A 24,888-nucleotide genomic window follows, 5' to 3' on the forward strand; every position below is an offset into this window, starting at 1 on the left:
CCCTCTACCAAAACAATGTGTGTTGGGAATGTGAATTTTCAAGAGAGACCTATTTTTTGGCAAGCTCAACAGGGATTCTTTTGCACAATCATGTTTGAGAACCACTGTATTCTTTATAAGTTTGTAAAAGGTTTTACAACCTTTAAAATTTGATTAGTATTTATCGTTGGCTCTATCTGAGCCCATCACTGTGCTAAGTATTTTAATCGTATTTCTTATTTCATCTTTTAAAGGTTCTCGTCCTTCTGCATTTTGGCCCTGGCATCTGCTATCTCATCTGGGTTAGGGTACACACCTGAGAATCAGAATCTAGGCTGGGCTCAGCTGGTGGGTTCTACTTCACGATCTAGGGCTACAGGTCATTCAGATAACTCTGTACCACGTGTCTCTCATTGTTCTTGGACTAGCAAGCTGTTCAGGGTATGTTCTTATGGTGATGCCAGAGGTACAAGAGGGAAGCTTTGCCTGCATTACATGTCTGACATCCACATGGCCCGTGACCAAGCCTAAAAGTCAAGGATGGGAGAGAGGACACTCTTTTCAGTTGGAGGAACTGCAGAGTTGCAGGAAAAGGGGTGTGGATAAAGGGAGGAACAAGGCCAACAATCTGTCACATATGGAAAATAATCCAGTTACATTCCCCCATCTCACACCATAAATAAAAATTCCAATTGAATTAAAGATCTAAGTATAAAAAACAGAGTGAAGTCTTCTGCAGACTCAGATATATGAGACTAAGTCCCGTTTAAAGGGAAGTGTTCTATGAAAATTATGTCAGATTTTGAGGGTTCATGGAGCTCAAGTCTTCCTAAGGGAAGAAATGAACCCCCCCACCATCTTTCAAGGCTGAGGAGACAGAGATCTGCTAGGATCTCAATTTAAACTTCAAGGAACACATGGAATAACATGCTGTAAGTAGAGGTGGCCTGAGTCTTATTTAAAATGCAACCCTAACCCAACCCAGCTCAATCTCTGATTACACTGAGGAAATCAGTCTCTCACTTTATCTACTTTACAAAAGAAAGGTAGAAACCCTCATCAGTGGAAGATACCTAGAACACACAATATCCAGCATATAATGGTAGTAGTAGTTGTAGATATGTAAAAAGGCAGGCAAGAGTGACTGATAATCTAAACCTAAAACAACAGGGACGTATCCATGGATGATCAAAACATTGGAGATGGTAGGCAAGAACTTTAAAATAACTGATCAATAATGTTAGATGAAAATGGATGAAACGGTTTCAACAGAAACTGGAAATGATTTTCTATTCTATTGGGTTTGATTGTCCATCACTGTACCAAAACCACACTCTTACTTTAATAAGTTTATAAATTTTGGTATCTATATATCAAATACCCTGACCTTGCTGTCTTGATAAATCTTTGTTTAATCTTGGCCCTTTGCTATCCCATATTTTAGAATCAACTGGTTCTATGAAAAGCCCTACTGGAATTAGACTGGCATGGAATTGACAAGAAATGCTTCTGATGCTTCTGTGATATTGTATTTTCCTAGATATATTTATTTTGCATGTTTTTAGGTTTTCAACAGTTTTATAATTTTCTCCATGATGACTATATATAATCTTTGTTAAAGTACTTTTGATAACATTGTAATTGATAGCTTTTTCAAATTTATATTTTTAACTATTTCTTAGTGGTATGAAGAAATGCAACTTATTATTATACATTGATTTTATATTTTAGAATCTTCTTGAACTCAGTCTAATAATTCCACTATAAACTCTCTTGGGTTTTTTAAGAATCAATCATGTTTTCTGCCAAAATTCCTCCCTTTTCAGTTGTTATTCTTTCTTGCTTGCTTGCTTTTCCTGGCTAGAACCTCAATCATTGATGATTAGGCATACTTGTCACATTTCGTTTTTTAAAATATTTTATTTAAGTAATCTGTACACCCAACAAGGGGCTCGAATTTACAACCCCAAGATCAAGAGTCACAAGCTCTATCAACTAAGCCAGCCAGGTACCCCATCATATTTCTAATTTTAAAGTGAATACGGCATTAACATATAACTTTGTAAATACATACATAGCACTTACAAAACTGCTTCTTAGAGCATACACTAGGTGTTAGCTGCATAGAATCAGGGGATCCTATTTTGTTCACAACAACCTCCTTACTGTTTCTTTTCTTTTTTTCTTTAAGATTTTATTTATTTATTTGAGAGAGAGACAGTGAGAGAGAGCACACGCAGGGTGAAGGACAGAGGGAGAAGCAGGCTCCCCGCTGAGCAGGGAGCCCAATGTGGGACTCGATCCCAGGACTCCAGGATCATGACCTGAGCCAAAGGCAGACACTTAACCAACTGAGCCACCCAGGCACCCTACTCTTTCTTAAATATACAAAGTCCCCTCCTGCCTCTGGACTTTTAAATCTGCCAGGAAGGATGTTTCTCCAAATAACTTCATGATTCACTTTCTCATTTCTTTCAGGTCTCTGCTAAAATGTCTCTTTATCAGAGTCTTTTCCTGATCTCCCTATATAAAATGTGTAATAAAGAGTCTGATTCCATTTTTTATGTTGACTGCTGACAGCTTTTAAGCATTATTCCTCCCTCTTCCCATTCTGCTCCATATTTGAGCAAGCTGATAAGCCTGGCTGCTCCTTCTTTGATACTTGTGGGAAATTTAAACTGCATATGGAATCATCACCCTGGCCCTAACCCTTCACCACCATAAAAACCCCAAGCCAGTCTCCTTTCCCTGTTCTCTCAAGCCGGTTTTGGATCTGCTTGGGAGCTGTCCAGCTTTCCCTAGAAAGCCTCCTTATGCAAGCAGTAAATCCTTTCATACCCTGTGGGGTGTGTGTGACTTTTTCCTTCTCGACATCCAAACTGAATTTTGGGTGATGAGTTCATCCTGTCTCATGTGAGATGGACACAACAAAATAGCATCCTCCTTTACAGTCCATCCTGTGCTTTATTTTTCTTCATAGGACTTAATACCACCTGTCATATTATATATTTGTTTATTGTGAGTTTTCCCCCACTATATAAATGACTGAATGATAGAGCCCAGCATCTGCTGAAGCATCTGGCATAATCTTCCACACACTCATTCATTCAACAAATATTTACTGAATGCCTGCTTTGGCCAGGCACTGTTAAAGGCATTAGTGCTACACTGGTAAACAAAGCCCTTACCCTCATGGAGCTTACATTCCAGTGGGCAGAGTAGGTGTCCAATACGCTTTTGTTAAACCAATAAACAGTAATATTTTTTTCTGTCTGGAGGTAAGATATTAAAAAGAAACATTATATTGTGAGCATAACATTTTTATACTTTTTTTTTTTGCTTCAAACTGGTGCTTATTTAAAAATAATATTTAGGAGTTTATACTCACAGGACATGTTATAGGTAACATCCAAAGAAGACAATCAAAAAATATTTTTTGAAGATTTAGTATGTGTTTGGTATTAAAGAACTCCTAAATTTACACATGGTTAGCATTAGCAAGATTAAGATTAGATAGCTGATTTCTGACTAATGATTATTATAGGAGAATAATCGAGGAAAATTTCAATAATTACAATCAGTAAAACAGTATAATTTTTTATTTTACAAAGGACAGTGGTCATGTTTAGCAATAGCTTCACTTGTAAATTAAAGTATACTCACTTCAGTGCTGTATTTTGATGCTGTTTCTTTTCCCTTTCCTTCTGGCAAATAACCCATAAGGTACAAACTGCTTCCACCTGGCAAGCTGAACAAAGGCAGCAGCATCATGGCCCACCACCTAGTTGCCAGTGTTTGTGAAAGGCAAACTGCAAACTTCTGAGTATGGTTCAACCCCACCAAAAGGGGTAAAGTTGCTTCCTCTGCCCACCTTATTCCATGAAAAAAAGTATACTCTGATTTCTGAAATGGATTTTTTAAATTTAGTACTAAGATTCAACAACTATCAACATTTGCAACACTTATTTTTCTAATACCCAGAAACATCCACTTAGGAGTTGTGAGACTAATTTGAAAAATTTAATAATGTTATACAAATGTAAGTTATTGCCAGTAGACAGTAGGAATAAATCACATGATTCTGTTGTTATTAAAGAATAAAAAAATAATGAAGAACATTTTCATTACGTATATTTGTTTCCAAAAATCTCTAAGATAGTTCCATGAAATAATAGAGTTTAAATGTCAACATACCTTTCAGTTAAAGGCCAAAAAAATGGGATTTAAGTAGTGACATCATTTCCATTGGATTTTATAGTAGTATCAATTAATGAGTTAGTTAATTAGCTTTAGTTAATTATTTCTGTTTCACTTGATTTAATCTCGCCCAAATGAATGGGTCTCTTTTGGTTGATCGATGCGATACAGAAACTCCGCAGGCAAGAAGTATCCAAGATATTCCACTGTGTCTGGGGTAGTATCATAATGGTAGTGTCCACCTTCTCCATGATGACTAAAACAATGAGTGTGCTCCAATCTCAAATCAAACCCCTAGGACAACAGACAAGCTATCTGTCAGTATTCAAATTATTTTGGATAGATTTGTTTGAGGGGGAGGGAGACCTTTTTATTAACGTTACAATAGTTTTTATTTTTTTAAGTAAGTAACATATTCACTTAATTCAAAATTCAAAGGGTGAAAAAGGATATATTCATTAAAATGTGTCTTTCCATCTCCTGCCTTTACTACTTACTCCCTTTCCTTGCAGGCAACCAGTGTAAGCAGTTTCTTATATATCCTTCCAGGAATATATACTTTTGTAATTTTTACTCAAATGGTAGCACCCTGTACATACTGTGCTGAATACTACTTTTCTTCATTTAACAATGTGCTTGAGATCTTAGTATATCAGATTATAAAAGAGCTTCCTCTTCCTTTTACACCTACATGGCATTCTGTTGTACTCACATACCACTTCCCAACTGACATTTAGATTATTTCCAGTTCTATTACAGTAATGCTTTCATGACTAACCTTTTAACTAATAATTTCACATACTTTTGAATATATTTAAGGATAAATTACTAGACATGTATGTAATCATTAGATCAAGAAAATATGACTAGTCAGTATTCTGGTAGATACTTTCTTTGAATTGGTCTATATTATATCTTTTTCTAGTGTATAATATTAGACGATAATAATAGTATAATGAGCAACAAATAAGATAGGATACTTGAATCTTGGTCTTGATTCTACTATTTAATAACATGACTTTGGGTGTTATTTAAAATACCTGTGCCTTAAAAAAAATAATAATAAAATAAAATAAAATAAAATAAAATACCTGTGCCTTCATTTGCCCAAAAGTAAAACCTGCGCAGCCTAACTCGCAGGGCTGGTTAGCCACCTGCTCCCTTATCTTTCATGATAATTCTGGAGACTATCCTAGTTCTTAAATAACAACACAAAAGTGTTATCCTAAAAACTAAGCATTATCACTGTATGACACTGCAATATAGAAGACAGACATAAACTTACTGGGTCTCTGGAGACAAAAACTGGCAGACAAACCAAAGGAGCTTTCATCTCATAAAAGCGCAACCATTTATTCACCTCTTCATCAGAGTTCAGTGGGCAGGAAGAAAATTCTGTGGGCTACAATAAAAGATCATTCTAAATATATAGAATATTATTGAGAATTAAACTTTTAAATTATATATAACTTCATGAAGTTAAAAATTTAAGCCTTCTTATACATTTAATTATTTTTAGAATCAAAACAAATTACATACCCTAGTTTTCAAAAGGATCACCAATCAAGTGTATAACCTAAAATGTACAAATGAATGGATGAAGGAATGAATCTATTACTATCTTTTTATTTTTCATAGCCTCTCAGTTTTCCTGGAAATATATCCTCATCCTAATTTTAAATCTCATTACTGCTACCAGTAGATGGGTGGGGGCGGGGGGAAGCAAGGCATTAGAAATTGGTAGAAGCATCAAAAAGAATAAAATACTAAGGAATAAACTTAATCAAGGAGGCAAAAAACTTGTACTACAAAGCACTGCTGAAAGAAATTTAAAGAGACTCCAATAGGGGCACCTGGGTAGCTCAGTCTTTTGGGTGACCAACTGGATTTCGGCTCAGGTCATGATCTAAGGGTCTGGAGATCAAGCCCTTAGTCAAGCCCCATCTGCAGCCCCCCATCGATCCCTTGAGCCTCCCGCCCCCGTGGAGCCCCACTATGAGGGCAGCAAGGAGCACCACAAGGAGCCCTGAGGGCACAGCAGGGAGTCTGCTTCTCTCCCTCTCCCTTCCCCCCCCCCACTCATATACGCGCACACATGTGCGCTCTCTAAAATCTTTAAAAAAATAGGATAAAAAGATTCCAATAAATGAAAAAATATCCTGTGTTAATGAATTGAACTTAATATTGTCAAGATGTTAATACTACCAAAAGTGATCTAAAGATTCAATGCCATCCTTATCAAAATCCCAAAGAAGTTTTTTGCAGAAATAGAGAAGAATCCATCGTAAAATTCATATGGAATCACAAGGGACCCTGAAGAGCCAAACCAATCTTGAGGGAAAAAAGAAAGTTGGAAGTCTAATACTTCCTGATATCAAAGTTATTACAAGTAATCAAAACAGTGACAATGGCATAAAGATCAGTGGAATAGAATAGAGATCCCAGAAATAAACCCTTGCATATACAGCAAATAATTTTCAATAAGGGTATCAAGACCATTCAATGGAAAAAGGATAGTCTTCAAAAAATGGTGCTGGGAAAACTGGATATTGATGTGCAAAAGAATGAAACTGGACCCTTAATTTATATATACAAAAATTAACTCAAAATGGATCAAAGACCTAATGGTAAGAGCTAAAATATAACACTTAGAAGAAAACATAAGGGAAAAGTTTCATGACATTGGATTTCACCATAATTTCTCAAATTTGACATCAAAAGCACAGGCAACAAAAGGAATAATAAACAAGTGGGACCACATCAAATTAAAAACTTCTGCACTGTAAAGGAAACAATCAACAAAATTAAAAGACCATTTATGGAATGGGAAAAAATATTGGCAAACCATATATCCAATAAGGGGTTAATATCCAAAATATACAAGGAACTTATACAACTCAATAGCAAAAAAACAACCCAATTAAAAAACAGACAAAGGAACTGAATTAGACATTTCTCCAAAGAAGACATACAAATGGCCAAGAGGTATATGAAAAAGTGCTCATATCCACTCATCATCAGGAAAATGCAAATCAAAACCATGAGATATCACACCTCACTCCTGTGAGGATAGCTATTATCAAAAAAACAAAAACAAAAACAAAAACAAGAGATAACAAGTGTTGGCGAGGATGTGGAGAAAAGGGGACACTTGTATGCTATTAGTAGGTGTGTAAACTGGTACAATCATTATGGAAAATGGTATGAAGTTCCTCAAAAAATAGAACCATATGATCCAGTAATCCCACTTCTCCCACTTCTGGGTATATCTATCAGTGGATGAATGGATAAAGAAATTGTGTGTGTGTGTGTGTGTGTGTGTGTGTGTGATTTAATTATATATATGTGTGTGCATGTATATAAAATTGTGATATATACATATGAGGAATGTTTTTCAGGCTTAAAAAGGAAGGAAATCCCACAATTTGTGACAACATGGATGAACTTGGAGAACAGGGTGAAATAAGCCACACACAGACAAATATTACATGATATCACTTATTGGAACCTAAAGAGTCCAACTTAGAGAAAGACTAGAATGGTGGTTGCCAGGGGCTGGGGGTGGGAAAAATGAGGTATTGCTCAAACAGTACAAAAACTTTTCAGTTATGAGATGGGTAAGTTTTAGAGATATGATGTACATTATGGTAACTACAGGCATACCTTGGAGATATTGTGGGTTCTGTTCCAGACCACTGCAATAAAGTCAATACGCAATAGAGCAAGTCAAATGAATGTTCTAGTTTCCCAGTGTATATAAAAGTGACGTTTACACCATACTGTAGCCTTTTAAGTGTGCAGTAGCATTTTGTCTAAAAAAATGTACATACTTTAATTTAAAAACACTTTATTGCTAAAAAATGCTAACAATCATCAGAGCTTTCAGCAAGTCATAAACTTCTTGCTGGTGGAGGGTCTTGCCTCAGTGTTGATGGCTGCTGAGTGATCAGGGTGGTGGTTGCTGAAGGCTGGGGTGGCTGTGGCAATGTCTTAAAATAAGACAATGAAGTCTGCCACATCAATTGACTCTTCCTTTCATTAATGATTTCTCTGTAGCATGCGATGCTGTTCAGTAGCATTTTACCCACAGGAGAACTTTCAAAACTGGAGCCAAGCCTCTCAAACCCTATAGCTGCTTTAGCAACTAAGTTCATGTAATATTCTAAACCCTTTGTTGTCATTTCAACCATCTTCACAGTATCTTCACCAGGAGTAGATTCCACCTCAAGAAACCACTTTCTTGGCTCATCCATAAGAAGCAACTCCTCATCTGGTAAAGTTTTATCATGAGATTGCAGGAATTCAGTCACATCTTCAGGTTCCACTTGTAATTCTAGTTCTCTCACTATATCCACCACATCTGAAGTGACCTCCTCCACTCAAGTCTTGAACCGCTCAAAGTCATCCATGAGGGTTGGAATCTACTCTTCCCAAACTCCTATTTATGTTGATATTTTGGCCTCTACTCTTGAATCACAAATGTTCTTTTTTTTTTTTTTTAAAGATTTTATTGATTGGGGCACCTGGGTGGCTCAGTCGTTAAGTGTCTGCCGTCGGCTCAGGTCATGATCTCAGGGTCCTGGGATCGAGCCCCTCATCGGGCTCCCTGCTCTGCGGGAAGCCTGCTTGCTTCTCCCTCTCCCACTCCCCCTGCTTGTGTTCCCTCTCTCGCTGTGTCTCTCTCTGTCAAATAAATAAATAAAATCTTAAAAAAAAAAGATTTTATTTATTTGACAGAGAGCGTGCACAAGCAGGGGGAGTAGCAGGCAGAGGGAAAGGGAGAAGCAGGCTCCCCACTGAGCATGGAGCCTGACTGGGGGCTCGATCCCAGTACCTGAGATCATGACCTGAGCCAAAGGTAGATGCTTAACCAAGTGAACCACCCAGGTGCCCCTCACAAATGTTCTTAATAACATCTAGAATGGTAAATCCTTTCCAGAATGTTTTCAATCAACTTTGTCCCTGAGCTGCCATGTATCTACGGCAGCTATAACCTTATGAAATATATTTCCTAAATAATAAGACTTGAAAGTTGAGATTACTCCTTGATCCATGGGCTGCAGAATGGATGTTGTGTTAGCGGGCATGAAAACATTAATCTCGTGGTGTGTCTCCATCAGAGTTCTTGGGTGACCAGGTACATTGTCAATGAGCATGAAGGGAGTGCTTTTTTTCCGAGCAGTGGGTTTCAACAGTATGCTAAAAATATTCAGCAAACCATGTTGTAAACAGATGTGCTACCATCTGGCTTTGTTGTTCCATTGATGAACACAGGCAGAGTAGATTTAGCATAATTCTTAGGGGCCTATGATTTTCAGAATGGTAAATGAGCACTGGCTTCAACTTCAAGTCACCAGCTGCATTAGCCCTTAACAGGGGAGTCAGCCTGTCCTTTGGAGCTTTGAAGTCGGGCACTGACTTCTCTCTAGCTATAAAAGTCCTAGATGGTTTTTCTTCCAATAGCAGGCTGTTTTGTCTACACTGAAAATCGGTTGTTTAGCGTAGCCACCTTCAGTAATGATCTTAGCTAGGCCTCTGGATCACTTGCTGTAGCTTCTACGTCAGCACGCTCTGCTTCTCCTTCTATTTGTATGTTACGGAGACAGCTTCAACCTCATGAACCAACCTCTGTTAGCTTCAGACTTTTCTTCTGCAGCTTCCTCACCTCTTTCAGCCTTTTATAGGATTGCTCTGGATTAGGCTTTGGCTTAAGGGAATGTTGTGGCTGGTTTGATCTTCTATCCTGACCACTAAAACTTTAACCACAGCAGCTATAAGGCTTCTTATCATTTGTGTATTCACTGGACTAACACTTCTAATTTTCCTTCAAGAACTTTTCCTTTGAATTTACAACTTTACTATTTGGGTAAGAGGTCTAGCCTTTGGCCTTTCTTGGCTTTTGACATGTCTTCCTCACTAAGCTAAATCATTTCTAGCTTTTAATTTAAAGTGAAAGAAGTGCAACTCTTCCTTTTACTTGAACATTTAGAGGCCATTGTAGTGTTATTAACTGGCCTCATTTCAATACTGTTGTGTCTTAGGGAACAGGGAGGCCCAAGGAGAGGGACAGAGACAGGAGACTGGCTGGTTGGTGGAACTGTCAAAACAGACCAGCATTTACTGGTTAGGCTGTCCATCTTATATGGATGTGGTTCGTGGTGCCCCAAAACAATTACAATAGTTACATCAAAGATCACTGATCACAGATCACAGTAACAAATGTAATAATGAAAAAGTGTGGAATATTGCGAGAATTACCAAAATGTGATACAGAGACAGGAAGTGAGCAAATGCTGTCGGAAAATTGGTGCCAAAGGACTTGCCTGACGCAGTCCTGCCACAAACCTTCAGTTTAGGAAAAATGCAGTACCTGTGGGACGCAGTAATGTGAAACACAATGAAACGGGGTATGCCCGTAGTTAGTGATGAAGTATTGTACACTTGCGTATTTAAAATTCCTATAATTATTTGGTATTTACGAATAGATTTATCTATAATTCTGTTTTTAATAATTTGGAAAATTAAGTATTTTCACAATGTTGTGTTTTTCTTTGCAAAATCAGCTGGCTCGCCATTTAAAATTATCAAGATGGGGTGCCAGGGTGGCTCAGTCGGTTAAGCATCCGACTCATGATTTCGCCTCAGGTTGTGATCTCAGGGTCGTGGCATTGAGCCCCACATTGGGCTCTGCGCTCAGCACGGAGTCTGCTTGGGGTTCTCTCTCTCCTTCTCCCTCTGCCCCTCCCTCTGCTCGCACACATGCTCTCTCTGTCTCTCACTCTCTCTCTCTAAAATAAATAAATAAAATATTTTTAAAAATACAATAAAAAATAAAATTATCAGGATAAAAAACATTAAAACCAAACATTTTTTGGTGATTTTACTGATAAAATGAAAAGGAAATTAAGTTTAATGACTTTTATACTATTCATTCATTCATTCCAAAAAATTATTTTAAAACCTGAATGTCCTAGGTCTTGCTTTATATAGTATTCCATTCTTAATGTCTTACAAACTTGTGCAATTAGCCCATAAGATTATAATTCTCATAATGAGTCCTTTCCCCAAAACAACAACCATCTTTTTTTTTTTTTTTTTGAGAACGAGAGAGAGTGAGAGAGAGGGAGGGATGGTGAGGGGCAGAGGGAGAGGGAGAGAGAGAATCCCAAGCATGCTGCATGCCCAGCATGGAGCCCAATGCTGGACTCGATCTCACAACCTGAGATCATGACCTGAGCTGATAACAAGAGTTGGATGCTCAACTGACTGAGCCACCAGGTGCCCCACCACAACCGTCTTAATAGCAAAATCTATGTATGGAGTTTGGGATTCTGGCAATAAAAATGATAATCCATGTCTAAGGCTTATACTCACATCTCTCTAGATGTTAAAAACAAACACAATGAAAAGAAAGTTCTAATTTATTAACATGAAAAAAGGACCCTACTTAGATATTATCTCACAGTGTGATTTAAAGCATTGTTTGTCATTTAAGTTTTAAAGTAATACAATCATAGTAAAAGTATTCAGGTGTCTCTAAGGGTAGAATTCTCAATGTATAGCAAAAAATCCTAAGATCTTCAGTATGTGCACATACATACCCACATACACATGCACGCACATACACAAAGGCCCTTACCATTATGTGAGTCTTCGCTTTTCCTTTCTGAATTATGAAAGTACCTCCCATCCCTACAGGTTTATCTCCATAATGTTTTTCAAGAGTCTGTCTCATACAAGTCACAAAGTTAAGTTTTCCAGTTCTTCTTTTGGCTTTCACCTCAATGACCTAGAGAGGACATAAATATGCATACCATTGTTCTAAGCTGCAAAATTCTATGTGAATAACTATCAAAGTGAAACACATAATCTAATGCCATCAAGCAAATATTCACTTGTTTGCTTAGAACACCCACATAGAAGTTGAGTGAGATGTCTCAATCCTGTCTTGATTAATGATATATATTTTATATATATGATAAGCTGTCATTCACTCTAATAAGTCTTATTCGTGCTTTCTTAGAGTTACAGTGAAGTCCTCCACTGAGCTCTAGAGATTCTTATCTTTATATATCAAGGTGGTTAAAAGTTGAGAATTCCTGGCTTAAAGGGGTTAACCTCTGGTAATTTAGATGGGAAGAGAAAGTGATTACATTTTTCCTTTCCCTTAAAATTCTGGACTTGTATTACTTCCACTTAATTAGGTCTTTTTTTTTTTTTTTTTTTAAAGTAGGCTCCATACCCAGCATGGAGCCCATCGCAAGGCTTGAACACACAACCCTGAGATCAAGACCTGAGCTGAGATCAAGAATCAGATGCTTAACCAACTAAGCCACCCAAGGACTCCTTAATCAAGTCTTTTTAATTCACTACCTTGTTTCTCAAAGTAGCTAAAGTAGCTACCTCTATTTAAAAATCTGAGAGTTCTCACAACTGCTAACACTGTAATCATCTTTTTGTGTTCTAACAGGAAGTAAATATGAAGTGAAGCATTAATTTTCCTTCCCTCCTCCTTGCTATAACATTTTACTACCACCATTTCTATCTAGGTCAACCAATATCTGATCCATCGGGAATGAACAAATTACTTATAGACTAACTACAGGTAGGCACTATCTATTTATTTCAACTGAATGGTTCATGTATTTGACTCACTCCCCACATGAATATTGTTACCTTTTATTTCAGAAAAAAAGGTACTCTTACTAAGTATTCTTTTTTTTTTTTCGCTTACTAAGTATTCTAACCTCAGTTTTAAATAAGACTTTCTCCTTGCCTATAGTACCATAGTAATCTTTCATAAGATTACTGGGTTATTTAAAGAAATTTGACTTAGCTAGTTTTGACTTTTCTTAAGAAAACTGTATTTGTGGCAATAAAAGCTCAACTTTTTAGCTGTCTGAGAACTTTTGGAGAATACTGTGTTTTTGTGAACAAAAAAAATCACCTTTCCAGGTTGACCCTCACTGGCAAAAAGATTAGCCAGTAATGCACACCCAAAATCATGATGTTTCTCACTGTATTTCTCTAGTAGGCACCCTCCATCTGCAGGGTTAACATGGGCAAAGTAACTTCCATTCACTGGAGGTTTGTGTTCACTTTCTGTTTGTATAACTGGCATAAACTGAAAAGAAAAGTAAATAAGAAAAGTAAATTAGTCAACCCTGGCATCAATATGCAAAGAGAATATTTGAGTAACATAACAAAATATCTTCTCCTTGACTTAAGATATTTTATTTTCAGGACCTAGTAAGAAAACATGAAGTATGAAATATTTAATTTGAGATTCAAAATGTTAAAGATTTATAAACATCAAAAAATTGAAAAAATATTTTATAAAATGTTTACAGTATTTCTTACAGTGTTTCTATAACATTGTAAATTGTGCTTTAAAATGTCTGACTTTAGATTTTAAACTTTTTTTTCTATATTGAACACTAGGTAAATTATATTAATCTTTCTACAAAAGAACTTGTAAGACTATTGACTAATGATCACATCTGAAGAGGTGAGGGGATGGGCAGTCTAAAGAGGTCCTTCACTCTTCTATTTAAGAGACGTGAAGAAACAGTGATGTTTTTATGTTGTAAATATACTAACATACACAGTAATAGTACCTTTTGTAAATAATCATCATACCACAGGGGTAGGTCCTTACTATTTAGTCTGAAAGAGGGAATTAATGAAATCACTAATTATTCCATTCATCTTCTGATCAAAAGCTGTTCTCATATCAAAAGGAAAGATCTAGAGTGAAGCTAGGAATTCTCTGATGTGTAATGATTAAAATCTTTCACAATCCATGGTCCTCAGCAGACCATATTAGGACTTCAGACTCATCTAACACTGAGTATATACCCTAAGAATATCTGAAATTAAAGGTCAGTGCTCCATTATAGTTAGAGCATATGCTATAGTCCAAATCTATATCAAACAGTATCAAATCTGTAAAGAAAGATGACACCGCGTATTTATAATTCATTCAAAAAGCATAATTTCTGATAGGGCAATAAAAGAAAAAAGGTAAACCAAATGTCAAATCAATAAAATAAAATAAAATAATTATATGTATGCTGACCTCACAATTGAACCCAAGAGTCTGAAATGGGCCTGCTCCTGCTCCAAGAATAAAAGCTCCAGGAAGCTTGATTTCTTTTGCAATCTTATTTATATCATAAACCTATGCAAGAAGAAAAAATATTATTTAAATGATAACTCATACAAATCTCTTGGTTTTCTTTTTTTGACTGAGTCCATTAACACTTCCTTGCCACATTGGTCAATGGATCTTCTAATAATAAAAAGAGGAATCAACCCAATTTCTTATAATCTTCATGTGAATGTGAAGAGTAAAAGTACACTTACTTTTTCTTTTTTTACAAGAGGCAATAAGTAAGGCACACCTCCTACTTCTGCAATTCTAGTTTTCCCACAGATGCCTAAAAAAAAAAGTCATCTTAAAAATAGGCAAAACATCTAACTTAAGTATAAAATGCCAGAAGGCACTAATTTAATTTATTAAGAGTATATAACTTCTCCATTCTCACAGTTTTACAAGTAGCAGGGGTTGGAAGACGAAAGTAACTATGATTGCTATCCTATTCTAACTACTTGTGTTTCTAATATTGTCAGAAATAATAATGACTTGATATAGTTGGTCGCATAAAGGCAACAGAATGTCGGTAATAGAGCAAGGCCAGAATTGAAGCCAAAGTTTGGATGGGATGAGATTTCCAGAATTAGTCTGTAATGACCTTTTCCTTTAAAAATCTGTGCTTTTGGTGGGGGGAGTTGGCTAAAATTGTATTTTAATATAGAATATTTTGCTGTTTGAGTTATTAACTCTTTGAGAAATCCATACTGGGAAATCAAAGTTGTTTATTCCCAAGGTTGTTTATAGAAATGCAAGTAATTAGAGATAACTTCAGATGCTGGGAACTTTCTACTTACATTTTTAATTAACATCATAGGTACAGCTAGACACAATTTGGGAAAGGTACATTTTTTTTTTGAAATGTAGAGTGGAAATTAATTACCTTTTGTTTGAGAAAAAGTAGTCTTGTCAGTTTCATACTAACATTATTACAAAGTAAAGTAGATAAAATTGCTCTATTTCTTCAGTTATGCAGAAGGTAGATGTACAAAATTTTTATAGATCCCATTTATAATTAGGGATTTTAGAAATGTCTTCTATGGGATCAGCAGAAATTACTCATGGATAAGAATCTTTCTCATAAGTGATAGTAATGTTGAAGTTGTCTTTTCAGTTTTGGGGTTTTTTTGTTTTTTTGTTTTTTTTTTTAATTTTAAGTAGGCTCCACCCCCAACATGGGGCTTGAACTCAGGACCCTGAGATGTTCTACCAAATGAGCTGGCCAGGCACCACCGGTAATGTTGAAGTTGAAAGAAACCATTGGGGGACGATTTTAAATAGTCTAGGAAAAAGACAAGTAATGAGCTAAAAATGATTGGCTGTAGAGATGGAGAAGAGGAAATTAAGAAAAAGAACAAGGGAGAATAAGCAACTATGGTGAAGGAATGAGCTAAATTTTAGACATGCTGACCTCAAGTTGTCCTTAGCATATATAGGCGGAGATGTCTTGTGGACAGCTGGAATTACTGATCCATAGCTAAGAAAAAGAGAGACTGAGGTGAGATGTGCAGATTTCAAGTTCTTGTATCCAAGTAGTAATTTATAACCACAGGAGTGGATGGAAAAATGCGGAGAGGTTGTATAGAAGAAGAGGCTAAGGAAAGAATTCTAGAAAATTCTGTCAGGATTTAAGAGCCTGCCAGAAAGAGAAATGAGCTAGGAAAAATAAGGAAGAAAGAACATGGAATTAGGAAAGATACCAAGGAAGAAGAGGCAAAAGAACCAAGGCGAGGGGAGAGAAAATGTCAGGCATCAATGGCTGGGTACTATGAAATATGTGAGAGATCAGAAAATACTAGTAAACGTACCAAAGTCACTGGTGACTTCAGTAAGGCCAGTTCATGTAGAAAGTACCTAACTACATTTATGAAAGATCATTCATATATAAGCATACATATCTAGCCTCCTTAGTGTTGCAATTTAAAGGCTTACAAATTATTGACTAGAAAATTCTTTGGATGACAGAATTAAGATTAACCATTTTTTCTTTTCCTTGTATTCTTCTGTGTTTTCTGATTTTTTAATTTTATTTTAACTAATTAATTACTTATTTAGTGGGGGGAATAGATTACTTTTATAATTGGAAGAATCATGGCTATAAAAAACTATAATGCTAAATGATTTCAAGGTACAACGAGAAATTGCCATCTGGTACACAAAACTTCTAGAATTTACAGGTATACTTAAAATCAAAGACTTTAAACTGGAAAGACCAAAAGGAACATGAAAGCCAAATCTCTCCATTTTAATATATTTGAGGCCCAAATACATTAGTTGGCTTACCTAGGGTAATGAAACCTGTACGTGGCAGAGAAAGAAGCAGAGTCCAGGACTTCCGTGTAAAACTACTTTTTAACAAAGATGTCAGTTACATAATCAAAGAGGAAGTGAGTGTGAGTGTTTATCTCAAACTGCTCATCACAGTAGGGTATAATGGGAGAAGGTCAGACTTTAGAAACAGATAGACTTGGATTTGAATCCTGCTTATGATTACTACTGAGCTTGCTTAGCCTCTCTGAGCTTCGGTTTTCTCATCTATAGACTGGGGCTAGTACTTACCTTGCAGTATTACTGTAAAAATGAAAACATCAAATATAGGTGTTTATCATACAAATTATATTTACTCGACCATTATTAATTTCCCTTCTTACTTTAAACATTGGCTGGATGATCACTTGGCAAATAAGTTTTTCAGATGATTCAAATACAAGGCTTTTAAGATCACTGCTGGTCTTGAATAAATAAATTAGAACATAAAAATTTATGTTTCTATAACAGTCACTTCAATGAGCTAAATTTTGACATGCTGACCTCAAGTTGTCCTTAGCATATATAGGCGGAGATGTCCTGTGGACAGCTGGAATTTGTTAGTTAAAAACAAAACTCTCATGTGATATCAAGGATTCTAGGCTACTGAATATCTATTATGTAACCTGTGAAAATAACAAAAGTGCATAAAACAATATTTTCCCACAAGGGTATAAAATGAAATTTGCTCAATATAAGAAAACAGCACAGAAATTCAGCACGATTTAGTCTACAATTAGGGACAATATCCTTTATTTGTAGATTATTTAAGATGGCCCTTCATAATAATTCTCATTTCAGAAAAAGATTAGGACTGAAAAAAGTGAATTGCAAAAATTGTTTACCTTTCACAGGAAAGGTGAATGGCTCCTTAGTCAAATCAGGGCAATCAACCACAGAGGCCTGGACATCAGCAAAGTTATCCTTTAGCCCCTTCTGCAGAACTGACAAAGACAAGGAAAAAAAGTTCTTTAACATTAGGTAAAAATTTGCCACCATATATCAAATCTTCCCTCAACATTTTGGGTATCATGCTTCCAATCTAAACTTGTATTATTAAAAGTTGGGGGGAGGAGTGCGCCTGGCTGGCTCAGTAGGTAGAGCAAGTGACTCTTGATCTTGGTTCAAGCCCCAGGTTGGATGTAGAGCTTACTTAAAAAATAAGGGGGGGGGGCGGTGAAATGTTCTTCCTAATGAATATAATTAGACATTAGACACAATCACATGTGTAATATCAAATACCCCCGTAAAAATCACTATAAATCTGTAGAGATTTAAACCATTGAAGATAAACACTGCACTAAGGTGAGGACTACCTACCTTTTGGGGAGAGAATTCCAAAGACCTATTGAAATGTATATATTTAAATGGTTAGAAAGTAAGCAATTACATGCAACAATTTCATTGACACTTGAGAAAATGTTGAGCAAAAGGAGTAAGACACAAAAGAGTATATATAACTTCACTTATATATACTTCAGAATCAAGTAATTAAGGTGACAGAAGTCAGAACAGTGTTACCTCTTGGGGTAGAGATATTGACTGGAAAAGCAAATAAAGGGGTCTTCTGGGATGCCGGAAATATTTTATATCTCAATCTGGATGGTAGTGACATAATAAATCTAGGAGCAATGTACTTCTTTTTTTCTTTTTTGTTAGAGATGGGGAGAGGGAGAGAGAGAATCTTAAGCAGTCTCCACACCCAGTGCGGAGCCCAACATAGGATTCGATCTCATGACTCTGAGATCACGACCTGAGCCGAAATTAAGAGTTGGATGCTTAACCAACTGAGCCACCCAGGTACCCCAGGAGGAATGTACTTCTAAGGGTGATAAGTTTCCATAAAAATTTTTCTGGGAGTGGTCAGCCATTAGTTTAGGTTTTATAGAATCAGATTCTCCAAAACATAAAGTCGTCTTAAATCTAGCCATGTAGACATTCCACACCAGATCTTTTAGCTATATGAAAACAGAAATCAAGTTGCCTGGAAAATTCCCCTCCCTAAACTAACAACTGCAGACTTATAAATAGAAAAAGATTTCAGCATGTAGAAATATAGTAAAATCTATTTTTTATCAATTACAGAGACCGAATTCTTGCTCTAGGGTTTTCTGTAAAACTGAAAATAAATTTTAAGCCAAAAAACTCAGATTCCATTTCTATTTTGTACTGAATATAATCTGTACATATAGAAAGAACATAAAACACAAACACACAAGAGAAGATAGATGTAGAAAGGCCCTCAAAGAAATGATTCCTAGCTGTCCTATCGTATCAGGGAAGACAGAAAGACTGACAGAAAAGAAATACAAGCAAAGAATACTAGTGATACAGATTGTTTACTAGCTGCCACCTAAATTTAGGAAAAAATAGGAAGGTTAGAAGAAGAAAGCCACAACCAAGCAAAACCGAAGTACACTTCGTGACTTCAACCTTATCAGGAAGACAGACAAACTATCAGGATGGGTGCACTTTGAAAAGGCTGGTTTTACAGGTACTATCAGAATCTAAAGGTTGTCAAATAAATGTTAGCTTTCTGACAGGCTATACGGTTTTGGGTTAGTACTATTCCTGGCTTCATTTCATATTCCTATTTTTATTTTCTTTTTCTTTTTTTTTTTTTTGGATTTTTAAAATTTTTTTATTTTATTTTATTTTTTATTGAGAGAGAGAGAGAGAATGATAGAGAGTGACCACATGAGAGGGGGAGGGTCAGAGGGAGAAGCAGACTCCCCGCTGAGCAGGGAGCCCGATGCGGGACTTGATCCTGGGACTCCAGGATCATGACCTGAGCCGAAGGCAGTCGCTTAACCAACTGAGCCACCCAGGCGCCCTTATTTTCTTTTTCTTATCTATCACTCCTCCTAATTAATCCTGTGAAGCTGCCTTAAATTCTTGTTCGAACAAGGGGAAATGCATAAAAATATATGGAGACAGAGAAATCTAAGCAAGTTCATCGGCAGTCTATCATGTCAGGAGAAGGGGAAAGAGTAGTAATGTTAGGGACATGATTAACATACCACAGTAGGTTATATATTTAAGAATATTGTAACTGGTAAAAAGTTCAAATTGTGTGACTTTGTGGGCATCACACATACTTAAGTCTTGGATTACTATATTCGTTTTCACTCTGTAAAGCTGGTATCTTAACAAGAATCTTCAAATGGTGAGTTTAGTTTTTTTAGGGGGGCATAATTTTGGACTCTCTCAATAAAAATAATACGAAAGCTCCTGTGTGTCTCTGACAGTTGGGCATCTGACTCTTGGTGTTGGCTCAGTCAGGATCTCCTGGGTCCCAGGATGGAGCCTGAGGCTCAGCGCCACTTAGGGCAGAGTCGGCTTGGGATTCTTTCCCTCTTCCTCTCCTTTTCCATCTGCCCCTCCACCTGCTCGTGCGCACGTGCTCTCTCTGAAATAAATAAATAAATCTTTTTAAAAAAGTACAAAGAGATATCGAAAAGGAAAATGAGGGAGAGGGAGAAGCAGACTCCCTGCTGAGCAGGAAGCCCAATGCGGGGATCCATCCTGGGATCATGACCTGAGCCAAAGGCAGACACTTAACTGAGCCACTCAGGCACCCCAGGAAAATAAGTTCTGCAATGGAAATACTATTGCATAAATCATATCTTAGAATATTTTTATTTTTAAATTTTTTTCCTTAGAATAATTAAAAAAAAACTCAAAGTTATTATTGTATTTACCTCCAACAAGCTCCTCAAGACTTGGCACATGAAAAGAATACTCAGCACAAGCCATTTCTTTCTTCTTTAGGTATCAGGATATACAGACAAAACTATGGTAGGCTAATGACCAGAAGAGTTTGCCTGTGGTAGGCTAATGATCACAAGAGTTCCTGTGCACCATGCATGAACAGCTGTTGCTCTGGAAAGGAACACAAGAGTTCAGTTATATAAAAAGGGCAAAAGGGCATTTATGTTTCTTTCCTCACAGAAAGGCAACCACAGTTTCCAGTATTTAACATTCCAAGTGAGAAATGCCCAAGTAACCTTTTTTTAATACTGATACTTTAAAGTCAACACTTAAAATAGATAAAAGGAAATGCCAAACTAAGAAGGCACATGATTCATTTTCTTTAGTCATATATGTGGATCGAACATGCAGTTTTCTAATGGTTGGTCTAAGGAACATAGGTCCTGAAGCAAAAGGTAGTTTTTAAGGTTTATAAGTAACTATTTAAATGGTTGTAGATAACAGTATAGGACGCTCAAGTAATTCATAGATAATTTGTGTTTTCTATTCTATATTTGACATTTAGGCTAAAACTTAAACAAGTTTCTTAGGCTATCACTTTTATAAAAGAAAATTTAAATTACTAAGAGAAATGCAAACTTCTACAAATGAGTAGCTATTGAAATTCAAATTATTACTTTTACTTACAAATAAATAAAAATACTTTCTTGGTAAGCAGCTTTAATGTTCAATTATTCTGATAACCTAACCAATTATAGTTTGATGTTTTAAAAATATATGCTAAGCATATTTTACAATAAGTAGGCATATATATACAGAGATTAGTATCTTACCTTAAGTGTTCAGGTGATAAGGTACGCAAGCAGAGCAAAGTAAATAAAATGAAGGAAAAAAAAAAAGCAAAAATAATGTGAGGTGGGCAGGGAATCCCACTCTCAGCCAGTTGCAACAAAGAATGCAAGCAAAACTCTTTTAAGAGTGTTTCTAAGACCACTATTCAGATTCTCATTAAAATTGTTAATGGAACACCTCATTAATTATTAATCTCAATAGTCTCTGATACAAGCTTACTTGGTAAGTGAAAGGTGGTCTTTCAATATCACTTGGAAAATCCCCCCACCCCCACTTTTTAAAAAAAATTTTCCAAAGATTCACAGGTTTCTTAGAAACTAGGTTTCTGGTTTTTTGTTTTGTTTTAAGATCTTATTTATTTATTTGTCAGAGAGAGAGAGAGAGAGCACACAAGCAGGGGGAACGGCAGGCAGAGGGAGAAGCAGGCTCCCCGCTGAGCAAGGAGCCTGATGCGGGACTCCATCCCAGGACCCTGGGATCATGACCTGAGCTGGAGGCAGATGCTTAACCAACTGAGCCACCAGGCATTCCTGGGTTTCTGGTTTTGATGATAATTTCAAACAATATATCCTCCACAAACATGCTAATCTCATACATTTAGGACTTAACATTCACATAAGTACTTCATCAAATACCAAATTTTATTATTCTTTAATTACACAATATGCATAATCAGTCTCCCAAATAAAATATCAACTGTTGATAATGGGCCCCAAGTCCTATATAATCATATTTCAATGATCTCAAGCATATCTTTCAGTTGAATAATCTGTAATTGTTCAGGAATGAAACATTTTAACTATTTTTTTGAAATTAATTTCAGATGGACAGAGAATACGTATAAATATTCCTGTATACTCTTCACCTAGATTTTCTAAATGTTAACATCTTATATTTTCTTTATCAGAAAATACTAATTAAGAACATGTCAAAATCTGCTCAATACTGTATTTATTTATAATGAGGAAAATAAAGCATTCTAGATATTTCTGTTTATAGTAGGAATAATAAAGACAAGTTTAAATTCAAATACAATCCTAATTTTACACCCTTTGCTATCTTTAAAAAGTCAGATTTTTTTTGTTTGCTTGTTTTCTTTCCCCACCAAAATAAAAACAAAGTCCAACCCCGGGAGGCTACAGTTGAATAACTGGTTTGGAAATGTAGAACTTCGGCAAAGCCAACAGCCCGGAAGGCAGTGTGGTAATGTGTGTATTAAATGTGTTTATGTGGGAGGGAGGAGGGGAGGTTGAAGCTGGATTGATGAGAGAAGGGGGTTAGAAAGGTTCTAATATAAACTCAAGTGTGGCTCTAGGAGGACAGCTTTAGGCCATAAGGAAGCACATGATATTTACCCTCCAGATTCCATTGCTGGGAGTCAGTGGCCCAGAAGGAGGGTCTAAAGAAGGGAAGAGTATAAAGGGGAGGCAGCTGGATGAGCAGAGCCGCAGAGACAATGCCTGACAGGGTAGGCCAACTGCAGCAACCAAGCTGATAACCATTTATTGGCAGCCTGCGCTATAACAGGTACCATGTTAGGCACTTTACATTCTCTCAGAGCCTCTCACACCAAATAGATATTATAATTCTCACTTTACAAAAGAGGAATAGGCCAGAGAGAATATATTATTTACTCGAGAACGCTCAGTTATTAAAGTGGCAGAAATAATTCAAAACCAAATGGCTCTGTAAAGCCAGAACTCCTCACATTATACCATACGGTTAACTTGTGACGGAATGACACATTTCAGCTCCTAGAAGGAAGAATTTGTACAGAGCCATCTTAGAGCACTCAGAGTTATCATCTGTTTGCTTTGTTCCTTTCACCTAGGCTGTGATCTCTTTGAAGATAGGACTGTGGTTCTGTCGTCCAAGTGCCTTCCTAGTGGGCACCAGTTCAGCCTTAATTATTTATTGAATATTTACAGTGTATCAGACTCATGAGGCTCTGGGATAGGGTTGGCCTCAGGGGTGTGCCATTAGTATAATGACACAGGGCCATGTGCTCAGAATGGCATTTGGTTTAATGCTCTGTTGTCACCACCCTGAAATTCTTAACTTTATATTTGAACTTTTAAGACCAATAGGACAATGGAGCATGTGCAGGACCAGAGGCCGAGGGGCAAAGTGCATGTCCACCACTATTCCTTGCTACCTCATTCACATAAAGCATTTGTGAAACCCCATGAGCACAGAAATCTGGTGGACCCACCATCTGTGGAATTCTGCGAAACTCAAAGTCCCCGGATTCTATAGTGTTGGTAGAATGTGCATACGTCAAGAAATGGAAAAAAAAAAAAAATACAGGTGAGTTGGTTTTGTGCAGTCTCCATTGTTCTAGTAAGAACAAAACACATGTTTGTATGAGCTAGGAAATACGAACTGTGAATTTCATCCATTCTGCATAGGAGTTAACCGTTCTTACATTTGTATTTAAAACTGGCATTGCATGCTATAAGAAGTAAAACTCATGCTAATAATTTATATTTAAAATTTTTTCTTTACTTTGGTATCAAATAGCAAATTTCTATTAATAATAATAGCATAATAATAGCACGATTAACATGCTATTATAATTAAAAACAGAAAGTTAAAACACCATGACAAGTCAAAGGAGATACTACAGAAGAAAGGAGATGGCTCATATTTTAGCACCTTTAGTGGCGCTTCCCCCTGCTTTTTGAACAAGGGACCCTGCATTTTCATTTCGTACCGAGCCTCACAAATTCCACAGCCAGGCCAGCTCCCACATAGGGCAGTGAGTAAGACATGCCCTACCCGTCCTGGAGCTTCCAAGTATTTCCTAGACTGTGGAGATGCCTAGAGGATTCGACTTTTATGCCTGGAATTTTTTTCAATATTTAGAGCGAAATTGAGTAAAGAGATCAGATTACCTTCCAGGTCTGTTCAATCCTGGGATGACACTAACTATACAGGACTAGGCAGCTTTACGGTTCTATCATATGATACAAGAGGTCTGAAAGTGAACCCATCAAACCAGCTCATTCCTTTTTGTAACTCCTTTAGGGGGAAAAAAACCACCAAAACTAAACTAGTTTAAACTGTTTCAACACTCAGTGGCCGTTCAGGGGACTAAGGAGTCAAAATCGTAGGAAAAAAAAAATCCACCGCTGGTGTCTTGGGATAACGTTAACCAAGTCCTGGAGGCTGAGCCTCAGTTTGGGGGGAAAGAGCGAGCTAACGAAACAAGTCCAAAGGTGGAGAGGGGAATGGGGTGTGCTATGGAGTAACACCGGCTTCCAGAACAAAGGTTACACATTTGGAGTCACGGTCAAAGCATGAGCCTGTCACAGTTTCACACAGAAGAGATTTTTGAAGGCAAACGTAGACACGACAAAACACAGCCACCGCCACACTCACCGCCACGCACACACCCCCGAAGGCTTTAGAAAAGCCGACGACAGCTCAGCAAATGCGAGACACCGGAAACAGAAGAGTGGCTGACTCCCCGCACTTCACATCCACTCCGTTTACTTGGCCCCACAATTTGTTCTTGTCATTTTTGGAAAGGTTCTTGACTATGCCACGTACCTACTAGGTTAGCGAAGCCGGCACCTGAATCCTGACTTTGTCTGTCAACCCCGCCTCCTCCGCATTTGGGCGTTCAGGCACCGCCCACCGCCAATCGCCCCACCCCTCGCGGCGGGCACAAAGGCGCCCCGCGTCTC

The 24,888-nt window shown here is 37.0% G+C and overlaps 1 protein-coding gene across 6 annotated transcripts; it reads right to left on the minus strand.

Moving 5' to 3' along the window:
• Positions 1 to 2,333: 2,333 nt before the first annotated feature.
• CUNH11orf54 (chromosome unknown C11orf54 homolog) lies at positions 2,334 to 24,878 on the minus strand. Of its 6 annotated transcripts, XR_004302017.1 has the most exons (10): positions 24,752 to 24,878; positions 20,338 to 20,518; positions 17,482 to 17,580; positions 14,542 to 14,615; positions 14,255 to 14,356; positions 13,124 to 13,300; positions 11,816 to 11,965; positions 5,462 to 5,578; positions 4,174 to 4,470; positions 2,334 to 3,882 (listed from the first exon to the last, which is right to left on the minus strand). XR_004302017.1 is itself a non-coding variant. In XM_032426109.1 (9 exons), exons 2-9 carry the CDS (start codon positions 20,390 to 20,392, stop codon positions 4,297 to 4,299), a joined length of 948 nt encoding a protein of 315 aa, XP_032282000.1. In that variant the 5' UTR covers positions 20,393 to 20,518; positions 24,752 to 24,878; the 3' UTR covers positions 2,334 to 4,296. The 6 variants fall into 6 exon arrangements, 5 of the variants coding, with proteins under 5 accessions (XP_032282000.1, XP_032282003.1, XP_032282001.1 ...); XM_032426109.1 differs by having other exon boundaries at positions 2,334 to 4,470; XM_032426112.1 differs by lacking the exon at positions 20,338 to 20,518 and adding an exon at positions 15,741 to 15,806 and having other exon boundaries at positions 2,334 to 4,470; positions 24,752 to 24,876.
• Between the last annotated feature and the right edge of the window lie 10 nt (positions 24,879 to 24,888).

The sequence above is a fragment of the Phoca vitulina genome, unplaced genomic scaffold (assembly GCF_004348235.1).
Source record: "Phoca vitulina isolate PV1807 unplaced genomic scaffold, GSC_HSeal_1.0 scaffold34, whole genome shotgun sequence".
NCBI lineage: Eukaryota > Metazoa > Chordata > Mammalia > Carnivora > Phocidae > Phoca > Phoca vitulina.